Source organism: Ctenocephalides felis, unplaced genomic scaffold, assembly GCF_003426905.1.
Source record: "Ctenocephalides felis isolate EL2017-DRISC unplaced genomic scaffold, ASM342690v1 CF-g0.4_SCAFFOLD_01170, whole genome shotgun sequence".
NCBI lineage: Eukaryota > Metazoa > Arthropoda > Insecta > Siphonaptera > Pulicidae > Ctenocephalides > Ctenocephalides felis.
Window position 1 is genome coordinate 19,295,604 of NW_020537324.1, and position 16,934 is coordinate 19,312,537.

The window sequence follows — 16,934 nt, forward strand, 5'->3', positions numbered from 1 at the left end:
CCTAAAAACATTGATTTAAAATACGTTTTAAGTGCAAGTCTTACCCAGCCATTGCAGTATATAATTCAAAATATATCACCATAAGTAGAGAAATTTTAATAAAAAGTTATGTCAAATATAAATTGGTCAATCGTTGCCTTTGTATGTAGTCTGAAGTATCATCACAACAGCTCATTGGACTTTTAAGTTCTGATTGCTTATCAAAAAAGTTTTTTTTTAACTTTTTCCTATTACTGCGTTTTATTCCTGATAATAACAAAAACATGCAAGCTATCAATTTTTTAAATGCAATATGCACTGCAAGCATAATATATTGCAAACTTATGTCTATTTATTATTGTTGATTAATTTTAGTTTATTAAAGACGCTTATCAATTTAGCCTGGCATAAAATATTTAATTAGAATTGTTTATAAACTGTTATTATATCATGTTTATATTTTTTTGTTTAATTTATTTGAGATTTGATTATATTTTCATAATTAAAATATCAATCGATTGCGTGAATCCCACGCACCATGTTTGTGCTTCAGCAGCATCCTACACTGCGTGATATTATCAGACTTGAAGCGACGAAGTGTCATATAACATATTTATAAATAGCTGAAAGTGATTAAAATTTAATTAGGAGACCAAGATAAATAAAAATTTAAAAACCAAAGAATTCTTTAGATATCATTAGGAAAACAATTTCTCATTTATGTATTGTTTCCTGGACAGATAAAAAATATTCTAACTCCAATTAGTGAAAACGAAAATTTAACGGTATTTCAATTTTTGTATATGGATAACCAATGAGTTAGATATGGGATTTTAATCAGAATTTCTGTTCTATACCCACTTTGACCAGCCTGATGTCAATCAGTAGTGACATCACTTTTTACTTGGAAATATAGAGAGCAATATGTTTTTAAATGAAAATATCCCTTACCAGGCATTGCTGCATCAATAAAAAAAAAACATCCGTATTACATATATTCATTACATAAAGATAGTGCAACCGCTTGGGTTACCATCAACAAAGCTACGCCATTAAGAAAGTCTGGGTAGGACTTCTTCTGATTGCTGAAGAAAAGTCTCCTAAAGGGTTGATTTCTGTTTCCATTACAACGTTGTTACAACGTTGCAGTATTTCTGAAAAGGTTAATGACTATTGCGTAATCTTTCTATAACTTATTGTAACCAGATATTCACTTTCCTTGTAAAACCAGATATGTTCGTTTTATAATATCTTAAGATTTACCTCATTTATTCATGTGTAAAGCTTCTGACGCAAACAGTTTCTTATTGATCGCGACTTACAGACGCTAGATAGAGCATCGTACCAGCTTGCGATAATGTTCAATATGAATCACGTTATTTATGTATTTAATTTTACCAGAAATATGCAGCTCTCGTATATATAAACAATTTTTATTAATCTTTGTTTACTGGAACGGCATTCTTAAAACGTTTGTTAATGTAGGTAGGACCGCATTTGAATCCTTTAATAAAGAATGGAATTTATAATAATTACCAATAGCAATCACAATTGGGAATTTATTGAATAGTTGTTGTATTTCTTTTGTTCATAGAAAAAATATAAGAATTAAATTTTAATTTGGCTACCGCAATTTTTATCACCTCTTTTTCAGCAAGAATGCATTATACTTATTGATATTAAAATTGAATAGAACATGTCTCTAAACAATGCGCTTTGAGAATAAATATACACGATATTTTAGAGATATAAATTATTTTACATGTAATTTAATAACACCAATTGGCATCATTTGTTTTCATTTTGAATCTCTTTTACATATCATAAATTATAGCGTTGTTTCTAAACGGGGTTGTTGTCTGTTTATAGAACCCTGGCAGTCTTCAACCTATTAAATTAAAATCAAATGAAATGGATTGATTGATTGATTATACTTTCAAATTATATTTGCCACCAATCTATTGAATGCAAATTTTTGTTTGACAAGTAAATGAACTGAATATTTATCCATTTCTTTACGATATAATTTAGGATTATTTTGAACAATATATTGATATCTTTATTACATAGAGAAAAAATGATTTTAGTCTCTTCTAGATGAATATAATAATTTTGCTCAATTCAAAAAGGAACAACTTGATTACACATGGTCCAAAACAATAGTAACCATGAATAAATCTACACTGTGGCAATTATTATTATACTTGTTTATATATATTTTTAATCTCAAAATTTTTCTTTCCAGTAATAAAGCAATCGCGGACTACCTTAGCAGTAATGGCTTCAGCGAGGCTTTGGAAGCGTTCAAGAAAGAAGCCGGCATGCCGGCCAACAATGATGTAGAACGTAAATTTGTCGGTATTCTGGAAAAGAAATGGACGTCAGTTATACGCCTCCAGAAAAAGGTGATGGAACTTGAAGCAAAATTAGCTGAAACTGAAAAAGAATTTATAGAAGGTGCACCAACGCGGGCTAAACGCAGTCCGGCGGAATGGATTCCTCGCTCTCCTGAAAGTTTCAGTCTTGTGGGACACAGGGCAACTATAACAAAGGTATAATTACCAAATTTTAATTGATTAATTGCCAAGAACTTCAAATAAAATATTATTATTACTTATATTGCAATAATTTCATGAAATTTGCATTTTTGAGAAATATTACTAAAGTATCCTAACCGGATCACTTCATGAACCTTATTGATTTCAAAACTATATTCAGAAATGTTAATCCGGATACAGTTTCACTCAAATCTGATGTTTGGTTTGAGACTATGAATGCATTGGTTGTTATTTGAAACTGTGTTATTGAATTTAACTTAAAAACGTTTAATAGTACATATTAAACATCAAAGAAAGTTGATCGGTTTCGCTATTGACTAGCGAGATGAAGGTAATTTGTTGTTTCACAATATTTTGTTTTTTCTAGGTGATATTTCATCCTGTATTTAGTGTAATGGTTTCATCAAGTGAAGATGCAACTTTAAAAGTTTGGGATTTCGAAACAGGAGAACACGAACGAACGTTAAAAGGTCACACGGATTCAGTACAAGACATGTCATTTGATCAAAATGGAAAAATGCTGGGTAATTGGATATTTCATTAATTTTGATTTATTCTAGAGTGTAGTATTTTATGATGTTTGTAATATATAATATGTAATATGTTCACAGCATCTTGTAGTGCTGATATGTCTATAAAATTATGGGACTTTCAACAAACGTATGAATGCGTTAAAACTTTACATGGGCACGATCACAATGTGTCCTCTGTAGCCTTTGTCCCTGCTGGTGATTATGTGATAAGTGCTAGCCGCGATAAGACTATTAAAATGTGGGAGGTAGCAACTGGGTGAGACACTTCAATATATTTTATAATTACTAAATTTTATAATTATATTCTATAGCAAAACGCCAATAATTGAAGCACCTGTTATTGCACTATGAGTTTGTTTTAAGTTGCCCGTTCCAAGAACATGATGTACAATTTAATTTAAAATCACTGTATAAGTTATTTCAAAAATTGGTTGTTGATTCATTCAAATAATATGCTTCAACATCAAGCAATTTCAATTATTTGTCTTCACCCTTTGATTTACCTTTTCTTGTTTTTATAGATACTGTGTAAAAACATATGTGGGCCATCGAGAGTGGGTTAGGATGGTTAGAGTGTCTGTTGATAGTTTACTATTTGCTTCATGCTCTAATGACCAGACAGTTCGTATCTGGATGACGAACTCTAAAGAATGCAAGGTACATCTATGATTCATAATAAAATTAATAATTAGGAATAATATTTCTATATTTGAACTTAAAAGTTTATACTCTATTATCATTTTTATAGGCTGAATTAAGAGAACATGATCATGTGGTCGAATGTATAGCTTGGGCTCCTGAATCTGCATCATCTGCAATAAATGAAGCAGCTGGAGCTGATAATAAAAAAGGTGCCCATCAGGGACCATTTTTGGCATCTGGATCACGAGACAAAACTATTAGGGTGAGAGATTTATACTAGTAATTTTTATTACCTTTCTTTTGGCAGTTTTTGAATTCTCTGAGTGCCTTGCTTCAATTTCAAAAATTTCCTATTTTCTTTTCCTACAATATTATTATTATTTTTAGATGTGGGATGTTAGCTCTGGTCTGAGCTTGTTCACTCTAATGGGGCATGACAATTGGGTCCGCGGCATCGCTTTTCATCCTGGTGGTAAATTCATGTTGTCCGCAAGTGATGACAAAACGCTACGAATTTGGGACTTACGAACTAAACGTTGCGTTAAAGTCCTTGGTGCTCATTTACATTTTTGCACGTCTGTTGGTGAGTAAATTCATTAAACTAACATAAATGACTACGAGAGATTTTTTTTTTGAATGTAGTGACCATCATATTTTCTTAAAAGCTTTGCATAATCTTTGTGTGTCTAATTTAATCACTGATTGATAAATTTGAAGACATTTGCGATGGCACAAATGTATGGTCGACATTTTCTTGACAAATTAAATAATTTGCTGATGGATGTACCCTGATATTCAGCCTTTATTAGTCTAATGATTTTATTTTTAAAACTCATTTAAGGAAGTTTAAGAAAATTTAGATCATAAAAAATTAAATTTAGATCATAATATTTAATTCCGAAAATTTCAGAAATTTTTATTCGTTAAACTAATATTGGTAAAACTTCAAGTAGTTCTATTTTTTTCTTGAGCAATTTTTAATGTTTTTACTCTTTTCAGATTTTCATAAATCTCGTCCATATGTTATAACTGGAAGTGTTGATCAGACGGTGAAAGTATGGGAGTGTCGTTAAGTTTGTAGAAAATCTGCTTTAACTATATAATACCTACCCTGAACCTAATTCTGTGAGTAATAAGTACTTTATTCATGTGTTTCGTTTTGGATCATTTGTTTTGGATGGGGGCAAAATTGTTTCCAGATTTAATAGCTTTTGTTAAAAGTGTCCCAAAAATTATCTGGATGTTTATTTTGCTACTCATCAACCATTTTGATCATACAGCGCAAGTATTTCTTTTGCTTCAGAGGACTGGGAAGGTTTTGTGTACAATATAAATGTAATATTTTTAATATTTTAATAATTATCCTGTTTAGTGCAGAATTTTATTATTTAGTAATTTATTCAGTGATTTTATTGTAAACAAAATGGTATTCCTGTATTAATATTTATAGTCATTTTATTTGAAAAAAAAAAAAATTCATTTTTATTTGTCAGTGTAAAATGCTTCATTAAATCTATTAGAACACATATTAGGGTTAAATATAAAAACCTATAAGCCAAAACCATGGTTAATTTGTAAGTAAATTGGATAAAATAGAACTTTGTTAATGAAAGTATATTGGGATGTGATAATTGTTTTATTTTTCTATAAAACAATTTAACATGTTATTTTGTAAATCTGGGCTTTAAACAACCGATTCATAGGTTGCTGAAAATATTTAAATTATAAATAAAGAAGTTCAGTTTAGGAATTGACAATATGGCAAAGCCGTCTTGACTTGTCAATTTATTTAGTACTATAGAACAGATATGGATTGTAGCTAGTTTTGATCGACTTTTGTACCATCTTTTATGATGTACCTAACATCATATTTGAAATTTATTTTTAAATTCAAATCATGTGCGATATGCTAATTCTGCATGTTGAATTCGAGTGTTCTTCAAACAATTATCAGAGTCCAACAATTTATTAGTTTCCTAAATTCAGATGGTTGGTAAAAATATTATTTTATTTCATCAAGAAATATTTGTTGTATTACTACTAACACAAGTAAAAAGAATGTATATATTTAATATGAAAATAATGCAGAACTGAATGTAGTGGTTTGAATTATAAATGAATAAACAAAAATTGATTTCAAATTTTTAGTTTTCTGATAGTTTTCAGAGAATTTTAGTAGCGTATCTTTGTGGACTGTGTGAATCGGCTTTTGAAATATGTGATATGACTGTCCTACAAGATTGATTTTTTATTTATATCAGGTGAAGATGAAAGCATATTGCACAAGAAGCTGTTGATTTTTTAAAATTTAATTTGATATGTATATATGTATATGGGTTACTGCCAAATTGCACTGATATTACAAAACTTTGGGTATTAATAATTTACAAATATTTTTATATAATAATTAAATATTCTTATTATAATTGGAATAATGACTTATTATTTTTGATCTAATGGAGTGAGTATTGATTCTCAACACATTCATCTTCTTCAATAGACAACATTACAAATGTTTTCTTGTCACATTTCTTTGCTTTCATGTATTTAGATGAACTGTTTTCTATTTGTTCTAATCGGTTTTGGATAATTAGAAACCAAAACTTTTTGCACTGGCAGTAATTTGATACTATATGTATATTGATAATTGAATAGATCTCAACACTTTTTTATTGGTAAGTAGTACTATAACAGTGATTTGAAAATGGTTTATAAAACAGTAAAAAGAGTTATTTATAGATATATTTTGTTATTTATGGCTGGGATTCTTATATCAATTTTAACTTAAGAAAAAATTAATTAGTAGTTAATTAAAAATTGTCATATAATGCATATATCTATAGAATATACAGAAAACAGAGTTTAGTAAACTCTGCACTTCATTGCTTGTAGTGTTGTAGTGCTAATTATTATTGTCTAGTTCTATTTGAAGACATTACTGTACGAAATGATTATACAGACACAACTTTATGCAGAAAAAATTGTTTTTGTAGCAATATAGATTGTTTTAAATTATGGTCTAATATATTTTCATATGTCAATTTTTTTAGAGGTAGTGTCTGAATAAGAATGCATAAAAATACCATTGTTTGTTGATTGTGTTTGATCATATTTTGAACCTTTAATCAAATATACTACAATTACACTTATAAAATTATAATCTTTTAGATGCTTTAAGTAAATAATTGAATTAAAAATCAAAATCTTGAAATAAAAAGTATATCCAGGTGATTATAGTATATTATTAATTATGATTTGATTTAGAACATTACTATTGCTATCAGAAATCTTTGTCAAAGCATAAGTTAATAAAATTATGTTAAATTAAAATAAAGAACATCAACATAAATTATCTTTTAGTAAAAATGTAATTGGTATGCATAAATTTAAAAAAATAAGAACTTTTTATTAAGGGTAGAGAAGAAGATTTCAAGAATAGAAATTCTATCATAGTTTTTTGCTGTTAAATTCTGCTTCGGGTTCTATTTATTTTCAGGAAAACAAGTAAATGGGTAAGTAATTCGTTAATTTGTATTAATACAATAATTTTAATAACAATTATACTGCAATCATTTACAGATTCACTGGTATTCCTGGAATCAAGATGTATCCATTTTGAGTCCTTCAAGTTTAGAATAAAGCTCATTACTCATTTGAAGGTACGACGGTATCAGGTGAGACTAATATCTGCTAGTTTATATATAAAGCAATTTCGGGCAGTGTAATAATACCCTAATATCCTAATGAAATTTCAGTAAACAGATGAATTAATTAATTAATTAACTACATTTCATTTGTTAAAAGAACTATTTATATTATAAACCTTTTTTTATTTAAATGATATTACTAAATATATGTATTATACTTATTGTTAGTAATATTATTTAAATACTGTTTGAGCGAAAATAATCTTGAAAATTCAATATGTTAATTTGATTCCACGAAATATGCAGTTCTAAAAGTCGTCATCTTGCTCAAAGAGAGCCACATAAAAATAAATTTAAACGGAGATCATAATAAGATAATAGCGTAGCCATCGCTACGAGATGACTACAAGAAAGTTACGGGCTGGCTACGGATAGGTTACGGGATGGCTACGGATAGGTTAATGGATGGCTACGGGAAGGTTACGGGATGGCTACGGGAAGGTTACGGGATGGCTACGGAACTTTCACTCTGACTGACAAAAAACTCTGTTAAATGAATTTGTTATTCATACATAATAACAAATACTTAAATATGATTGACTTGAAAATGTTCTCTTTGTGCGAAAAATGTCATCGTGAAATGAAAATGAAATTGATAAATCGTCATAGAATGGTATTAACATTATCACTATTTCGAGTTTCAAATGACAATGTACCCGCATTGTTGAGTTATAATACGCGAAGGAATGAGGCCGAATTACAAAAGCGAACGCTTGTCAAGTACATGCACTATTTCGATCTGTCCTTGCAACTGTTTAAAATTAATAATTAATAGCTTCATGTCAAAAAGATTAAAGAATACAATGCCATCCTATTAATTCCTCTTTGAATGATTGTATATAAAATCTGAAATATATGAGAATTATTCTTGGAAAGATTTTCCAAAGCTTCAAGAAATTGATTAGACGTAGATATATATACAGGGTGTCCCAGAACTTAACGTCAAGCCGAAATGAAGTGATAGTATCGTAACTATCATAAAAAACTATACTGCGTGGTTTGAAAATTATGAGCTTTTAAGTATAGCTTAGAGCTTTGATCAAACTGTGATCATTTCGGTTAATATGAATAATTTTTATTAATTTTGGTCATTTAAACTTTGGAAACTTAACCTTCAATAACATTTTTATTTTCTAGTCGAAAATAATGACACAATTTTCTCAAGTTTTTTTAGAATCAAGACAATATGCTGAACTATGAATTTAAAATTTTCAAAATTGATCATCTTTGAAATGCCTTCCTTTAAAACGAATGTACCAAAGTATGTTAACAAGTTTCATAAAAAAATTGTAAAATTGTAAAATACTTGATAATTTCATAAATTAATATTACAATAGAATTGCTATTAAAAAAGAATTATCTATTTCGAATTAAATCCACTACCAAAAATCACATTATCCTTAGATATTTATTTTTTACTCTTATACTACTTTTACTGATCATTTTACATACTTGATTTGCTGACATAGATATTTTAATAAGGACTATTAAACTAGTTGGTTTGGTTTTTAGCCTTGAGGCAAGTTACATGAACTTCCCGATATGTGTAAATAATTGACTTAATTAATAAAATATAAATTAATTTATGATTGATTAAAAGTATTCCGAGTGTATTTATTACACATAATTGAAAACGAACAAACACGTTAACTCGGAGTATTTTGTAAAAGCAAATTTTCAAAAATCAATAATTTTTATAATTGAACCAGTTTTTGTAGGATATTATTAATTTATTATGTTCATTAAGACCAAGTATTCTATTGTTATACCAAGTGGGTGAATCGTCTAATTTTAATTTTAACAAACGTCAAAAAAACTACTCATTTTCTCAAACTTTGATGATTTTTTAAAATTAAACTACTTGTCGTAAGGCCGTAATATTACAGTAATTTCTATAAGACCATGATATATATCGCTAAAAAAAATTCCATAAAAATCGGCATAAATTTTTTTTTCAACAGTTAATTACAAGAAAACGGCTCGGTAGATTTTCACCTAAAACTAATCAGTATTATTCCCAAATAATATCTTTCGAACTTCGATCGTTTCTGACAAACGATAGTCCTAATCGAAATACATCAAATGGTTTTTAAATTTCTGAAATCGGTTCAGGCGTTTTTGAGAAAACGTCGATGAAAGGTCTAATTTTGGCAAATGCCAAAAAAACGTTACCAATTTTTGCAAACTTTGACGAATTTTCAAAGTTAAACCAAATGTCGGAGGGCCGTAATTTAGAACAGGGGTCGGCAAGCTTTTAACTGTGGTGTGCCGAGTCACTCTACCAATATGATTCAGGGTGCCGCCTGAAATATATAACCAGGTTCTGGGGAAGAATTATAACCAAATTTATCTTTTAAACATTTTTATTAACTAGTGGGGTGCATGGCATCGTGACTTAATTCAAATTGCTAGAACTTCCCATACTGAAATTAAAAATCTTGGTACTGAACCCAAAAAAAGTTACACAAAATATGTACACAGTATTAAAATCTCTATAAAATATCTGATAATTTGATGTACATAAGTCCAATGGGTGTAAAATTACTACAATGTTTGTAAACAATACTACAATGGGTGTAAAAATACTACAATGTTTGTAAAAATACTACAATGGGTGTAAAATTACTACAATGTTTGTAAAAATACTACAATGGGTGTAAAATTACTACAATGTTTGTAAACAATACTACAATGGGTGTAAAATTACTAAAATGCTTGTAAAAATACTACAGTGGGAGTAAAATTACTACAATGTTTGTAAACAATACTACAATGGGTGCAAAATTACTACAATGTTTGTAAAAATACTACAATGGGTGTAAAATTACTACAATGTTTGTAAAAATACTACAATGTTTGTAAAAATACTACAATGGGTATAGAATTACTACAATGGGTGTAAAATTACTACAATGATTGTAAAAATACTACAATGGGTATAAAATTACTACAATGGGTGTAAAATTACTACAATATTTGTAAAAATACTACAATGGGAGTGAAATTACTACAATGTTTGTAAAAATACTACAATGGGTATAGAATTACTACAATGGGTGTAAAATTACTACAATGATTGTAAAAATACTACAATGGGTATAAAATTACTACAATGGGTGTAAAATTACTACAATGATTGTAAAAATACTACAATGGGTATAAAATTACTACAATGGGTGTAAAATTACTACAATATTCGTAAAAATACTACAATGGGTATAGAATTACTACAATGGGTATAAAATTACTACAATGGGTGTAAAATTACTACAATATTTGTAAAAATACTACAATGGGAGTGAAATTACTACAAGGTTTGTAAAAATACTACAATGGGTATAAAATTACTACAATGGGTGTAAAATTACTACAATGTTTGTAAACAATACTACAATGGGTGTAAAATTACTACAATGTTTGTAAAAATAGTACAATGGGTGTAAAATTACTACAATGTTTGTAAACAATACTACAATGGGTGTAAAATTACTACAATGTTTGTAAAAATACTACAATGGGTATAAAATTACTACAATGGGTGTAAAATTACTACAATGTTTGTAAAAATACTACAATGGGTGTAAAATTACTACAATGTTTGTAAAAATACTACAATGGGTGTAAAATTACTACAATGTTTGTAAAAATAAGCACAATTCCCAGCTAATATCTTTCGAACGGTTTTTGAATTTTTTAATCGGTTCAGAATTGCGGGCTAAAACGTAGACGAAATTTTTTTTCACTTTTCTGCTATTTATAAAGAAACGTCTCGGCCGATCGTCCCACAAAACTGACAAACGATAGTCCTCGTCGAGATACATCGAATGACTTTTAAATTTTTTAAATCGTCCCAGCCGTTTTCGAGAAAACGTCGATTTACGGCAAAAAATCTGTTCACATACACACACACATACTTTTTCCAAACTTGGTCACATTCGATTCAGAATGGCTTGAAACGTCGAGAAAACTTCTCCTTCGCAAAGTTAATAATTGTGAACTCGCTAGAAATTTCAATAAGGATCATTTAGTTTATTGTGTTTCTAAACTATATGTTTTTTTTACTTTACTTTTACTATTTTACGTTAACTTTAAGTTTATCACTTAAAAAAAATCATTTGTTTAATATGTTTTCCTTGGCTGTTAACAGAATTTAATTGTGGTTTTGTGCTATTTTAAACCGTCTTACTTTTGTATATTTTTTAACTTAATGATGAAATACGTTTTGTTCTGGAAACTGGACAATTTTAAATATTTTATTTCGATGCACTAGTTGTTTTTTTATATAAACTTTTAGTTTATATATTACTGTTATAACTTGTAAAGAAGTATTTGGCGCTTAAATAAAACATAATATGGCAATAATTCAATTCCTACAAAATACCTCACAATGTTCAATAGGATTTGGGATACAGAAACTAATGAAATTGCCTTGAAATATTCTAAGGAATGTTCACGCCCTAATGCACATTCGTGTTTTTTTGGTCGGAAAACTGATGGTAGTGCCACAGCCCATAAAGTTTCTTATTAAATCAAAGAAAGTTAGGTGTGAGAAAATTAAACCATGAATTACTTACAATTATTAAAATTTTCTATATATAAAAATCGAATGAAACTGAATTTATATCACTATGCTAATATAGTTTTAAAACTGCTAGCGATAGTACTTTTATATTAGTTTTCAGTTCATAGCTTAATGTACTATCGCTGACACTGAAGGGAAATAGTGATATTAAACTTTGAAACGATTTGGTTTGTTCAATAAAACAAAACTTTTGTATAGTTTGTAAAGCGCAGTTTAGAACATTTCAATTTCACCTGAACATTAAACTGAATTTATTCATGCATATATGATTATTAGATATTTAGCAAGTGCGTACTAAAATGTTATGATTTGAAATAGTATAATTGTAGGAATTTTACACCTAACGTTGTAATATTTTACACACAATGGCATACTAATTCGTTTCTCCATTCATTTTAAATTTCTTTGGTTTTTGTTCACGTTCCGAGGCAGGTCGGGAAGCACTTTTTTGCATTGTTCATTAACTTTTTAGTAAGAATGCCTAAAAACGCAGAATGAAAATTAATGTGCAAAACATTCTGTAATGAAACATATTGCTATATGATTCCAGTAAAAGTTATAGATATATACAGTTTTTTCGTGAAAAACTCAATCTTATGAAATAGATAGTATTCCAAACTATAGTTTAGAAAATATTGACATACATATTCATAATAAATTAAATAAAATTGAAAGAAAAACTTTGTTTAAAGAAGAAGAATCTTTCATATGTTTCGAGTCTTAGTTTGAGTCACAGATAAAATACAAACTTTCGTTAGTTTTAGACAACTCAACTGGTTTTTGTTGGTCATCGTTATTTTTTTAAATCTACAATATAAAAATGAATCGGAAAATGTGTTGGTAAGCGCATAACTCAACAACGCCTGAACCAATCGAGCCAATTCTTTTTTTAAAATGTTGGTTGAAGTCCAAAGATGGTTCTTACAGCGAGAAAAAATCGATTTGCCGGGAAACCCCTAAAAACAACACTTTAACTTTTCACATACAAACTTTAGTATTTTCATATTTTTGCCATCGGATATGGAATTTTTACTCAAGTCAATGGAAAGTTTTGGGTATGAATTTTTTTACTGTGCTCCAATTCGCATGAAATTTTAATATTAGATTTATCTTACTCTCAAGTTCAAAAGTGAAAATAATTTAGACTCCTTAATTTACACATATCCCTTGGGATGTGACCTGATGTTTAAAAATTGGAAAATTGGAAAATTGGAAAAAATGAAATTAACATTTGAATTTTTAAATTGACTTAAAATTATTGACTTTGCATACATTGTTAATTTAATTCTATAAAAATAAAAGCAATTTTATTATCTGGAAATAGTAAAAGTAGTTACATTGTATATTGTGAAAACAGAGATAAAAACGGTACGAATATCCCTTGGGATGCGACCTGATGTTTAAAACACACAAACTATTATATTTGTGTAAAAGAGTATATTTTAAAAACCGTTAGTTTTGTTATTGATTTTTTAATTCTCTAAATTATTAATAAAAACGGCATTCATATTTCGTTAGTTTTAGACAACTCAACTGGTTTTTGTTGGTCATCGTTATTTTTTTAAATCTACAATATAAAAATGAATCGGAAAATGTGTTGGTAAGCGCATAACTCAACAACGCCTGAACCAATCGAGCCAATTCTTTTTTTAAAATGTTGGTTGAAGTCCAAAGATGGTTCTTACAGCGAGAAAAAATCGATTTGCCGGGAAACCCCTAAAAACAACACTTTAACTTTTCACATACAAACTTTAGTATTTTCATATTTTTGCCATCGGATATGGAATTTTTACTCAAGTCAATGGAAAGTTTTGGGTATGAATTTTTTTACTGTGCTCCAATTCGCATGAAATTTTAATATTAGATTTATCTTACTCTCAAGTTCAAAAGTGAAAATAATTTAGACTCCTTAATTTACACATATCCCTTGGGATGTGACCTGATGTTTAAAAATTGGAAAATTGGAAAATTGGAAAAAATGAAATTAACATTTGAATTTTTAAATTGACTTAAAATTATTGACTTTGCATACATTGTTAATTTAATTCTATAAAAATAAAAGCAATTTTATTATCTGGAAATAGTAAAAGTAGTTACATTGTATATTGTGAAAACAGAGATAAAAACGGTACGAATATCCCTTGGGATGCGACCTGATGTTTAAAACACACAAACTATTATATTTGTGTAAAAGAGTATATTTTAAAAACCGTTAGTTTTGTTATTGATTTTTTTAATTCTCTAAAGTATTAATAAAAACGGCATTCATATCATTTTCTACACGATCAAGGGTAGAAAGATTACTTGTACTGCAGAAAATATGTAATAATCTGACATTGAGTTTTTTTTTTATAAAATTAAATCTTACTAAGGCGCTTTTGTAGTAAAGAGGTAAAAACTTGTAACCACAGGATTTTGATTTAAAATCCCCGCTATGTACAATGCAACCTGATATCAAAAACAAGTGATATGTTTGTTCAATTGAAAATATAGCCACAAAAATATTTTCAAGTGAAAATAGCCTTTCAGGGGTAAGGATTTCATAAAATGGAGGAAGATGCCTTCTAAGCTTATAAACACTAAAAATCGTTCAGATTGCTATTGGAATAAAAAAATATTTTACCAAGAGATAATACATATATGATCTTAGTATTAATAAAAATAGCCATATCTTGTTCTTCTCTGATTGTTTACCTGATATCATATTAGATTGTAAATATTTTCGTATAGTCTAGCCGGGCGCTAATTATGGCCAACTTGCTGCTAATAATTTCTAATTTTGAATCTATTTCTAATTGATATTATAACGTTATGAACGATGCAATTAATTAGCCACAGTTATGTTCCATAATATGTTAAAGCATTAGCAATAATTAATATATCTGTTTTCACTTAATTGAAGTGCCGATGAAGCGCGCGGCTGTGTTTAATGTGTAATTTATAGTGAAATATATTTCGCGCGTTATATTTAATGTTTTGCTTAGGATAACGATTAAAATTCGGTCGTAATATGTGTATCCAGATGAATTCAGTCAAAAATTTAATGAAGAATTAGTTGTAGTTAGTTAAAATATTGTTTAACCCTTTTCACTCGGATGCCGCAGCTCCAGCGACAAAATTCATATCATTTTTGCAATTTGCGAGTGGAAATGGTTATCGTGGTATCGACGATAAATTTTCATATCGTATTAGACTAGTGTTAAATGACTTCGCCAAAAACTTTAATAGAATAAAAATGATCAAATAAAGCTGGAACAATCACTGGTTTGCCTCCTAAAAAGCGTGTAGATGGATTTACTTACAATTAGTCTGTATTTTTAGTTTTGCAAATAATCGTGTTTAATTAAATATAATTCATTAACGTGAAAAGCTAAGAATCGATTAAATAACACTTATATACTTATAGACTTTGCGTGCATCAAAAGCCCTTGAACTAATTATAAAATGAATATAACGCATTGCATGTGTTCATCATTTAATGCTCATATAGTCAATTGTTGAAACTGTGTATAGTTACATTGAATATTTTTATATTATTATTTTATATTATTACTTATATTATTTATCTTTAATTTACATTGAATTATTATACTTATACTAATCGTTATATTACTACTGCTTAATATCAAGCTGCCTGAGACTGAAATTTTTAGTTCAAAGTTCTTACTACAGAGTTAGGGACAAGTTTTTTTGCATTACATTGAAACTTGCCATGATGAACATTAAAATTTTGTATTATACCATAATGTTTACCTTTTTCAAGTCCACGTACATCTTTAGACTGATCATTTAATTTTTTTTTTTTTTTGCTAATTCCAAAGCCATTTCTAATTGACTTGATTGACTTATCACATCACAGAAGCGACTTTTGACACAAATTTTGACTATAATATTTTTTCAAATTTGGATGAATTTTTAAAATTAAACTACTTGTCGTAGGACTGTAATATTTTAGTATGTTCTATAAGACCATGATAACTATCGTCAAAAAAGTTGCATAAAAATCGTCAATTTTTTTTCAATAGTTAGTTACAAAAAAACGGCTCGGTCGATCTTTACCTAAAACTAATCAGTTCGATTCTCAATCTCAACCAATAACTTTCGAACAGTTTTTGATTTTTTAAAATCAGTTCAGGATTGTGAGCTGAAACGTGGACGAAAAGTTTTACACTTTTTTGCAAATTACAAATAAACTAGAAACTCCTCATCGAGATACATCGAATGGCTTTTAAATTTTTGGAATCGTTCCAGCTGTTCTTGAGAAAATTGTCGATTTAAGGCAAAAATCTGTTCTCACACACACACGCACACACACATACTTTTTCATTTTACTTAATAGATGAGTATAAAATAAGTTAAGAATTATAACATTCTAGATCCTCCCCCCACGAAGTAATGCCTAACGGCGGTTTCCGTGGGGACCAGAGGCAAGGGCAAAGCGGAGGTTTTAGTCGGTATTATACCAGAGCGGTTTTGAGTCCGACATACCCAGACAAAAGACCAGACCAGGATGCATAAAGGCATTTCCTTCGCTATACAAAAAAACACATACTTTTTCTAAATTTGGTCTTACTCGATTCAGAATGGCTTCAAACGTCGAAAAAAACATATAATTAGCAAGTCGGATTTTTTGATAAAAATACAAACTACTCCTTCGAGAAGTTAATATGTTTTTCACCTTTTTCTAAACTAGGATTTAAAATTTTCTTTGAGCTCCTCTTAAAAATACGTCCGATTTAATTTCATATTTTAAGACATCGATATTGCCCCAGGTGCACAAATGTAACGAAAACACGTTAAAACTGGTCTAGAACATGAAATAAATTTTATAAATATCGATTTAATTCTAAAACCAATTATCGATTTTTATTCTATTTTCATAGATAAGAAAGAAGTTTATTATAGATACTGTGATGCCATGCATTGAATACGG

At 28.7% G+C, this 16,934-nt stretch overlaps 1 protein-coding gene across 2 annotated transcripts in view; it reads left to right on the plus strand.

Moving 5' to 3' along the window:
- Positions 1-6,085, plus strand: part of LOC113366613 (lissencephaly-1 homolog) — a 43,191-nt gene extending 37,106 nt beyond the window's left edge. For both annotated transcript variants that reach the window (XM_026608245.1, XM_026608246.1), the window contains exons 4-10: positions 2,225-2,531; positions 2,905-3,061; positions 3,149-3,326; positions 3,592-3,727; positions 3,819-3,974; positions 4,100-4,295; positions 4,712-6,085. In XM_026608245.1, the coding sequence (XP_026464030.1) occupies positions 2,225-2,531; positions 2,905-3,061; positions 3,149-3,326; positions 3,592-3,727; positions 3,819-3,974; positions 4,100-4,295; positions 4,712-4,785 (1,204 nt within the window). In that variant the 3' untranslated portion in view covers positions 4,786-6,085. The remainder of the gene's footprint in view (positions 1-2,224; positions 2,532-2,904; positions 3,062-3,148; positions 3,327-3,591; positions 3,728-3,818; positions 3,975-4,099; positions 4,296-4,711) is intronic.
- Positions 6,086-16,934: the final 10,849 nt, after the last annotated feature.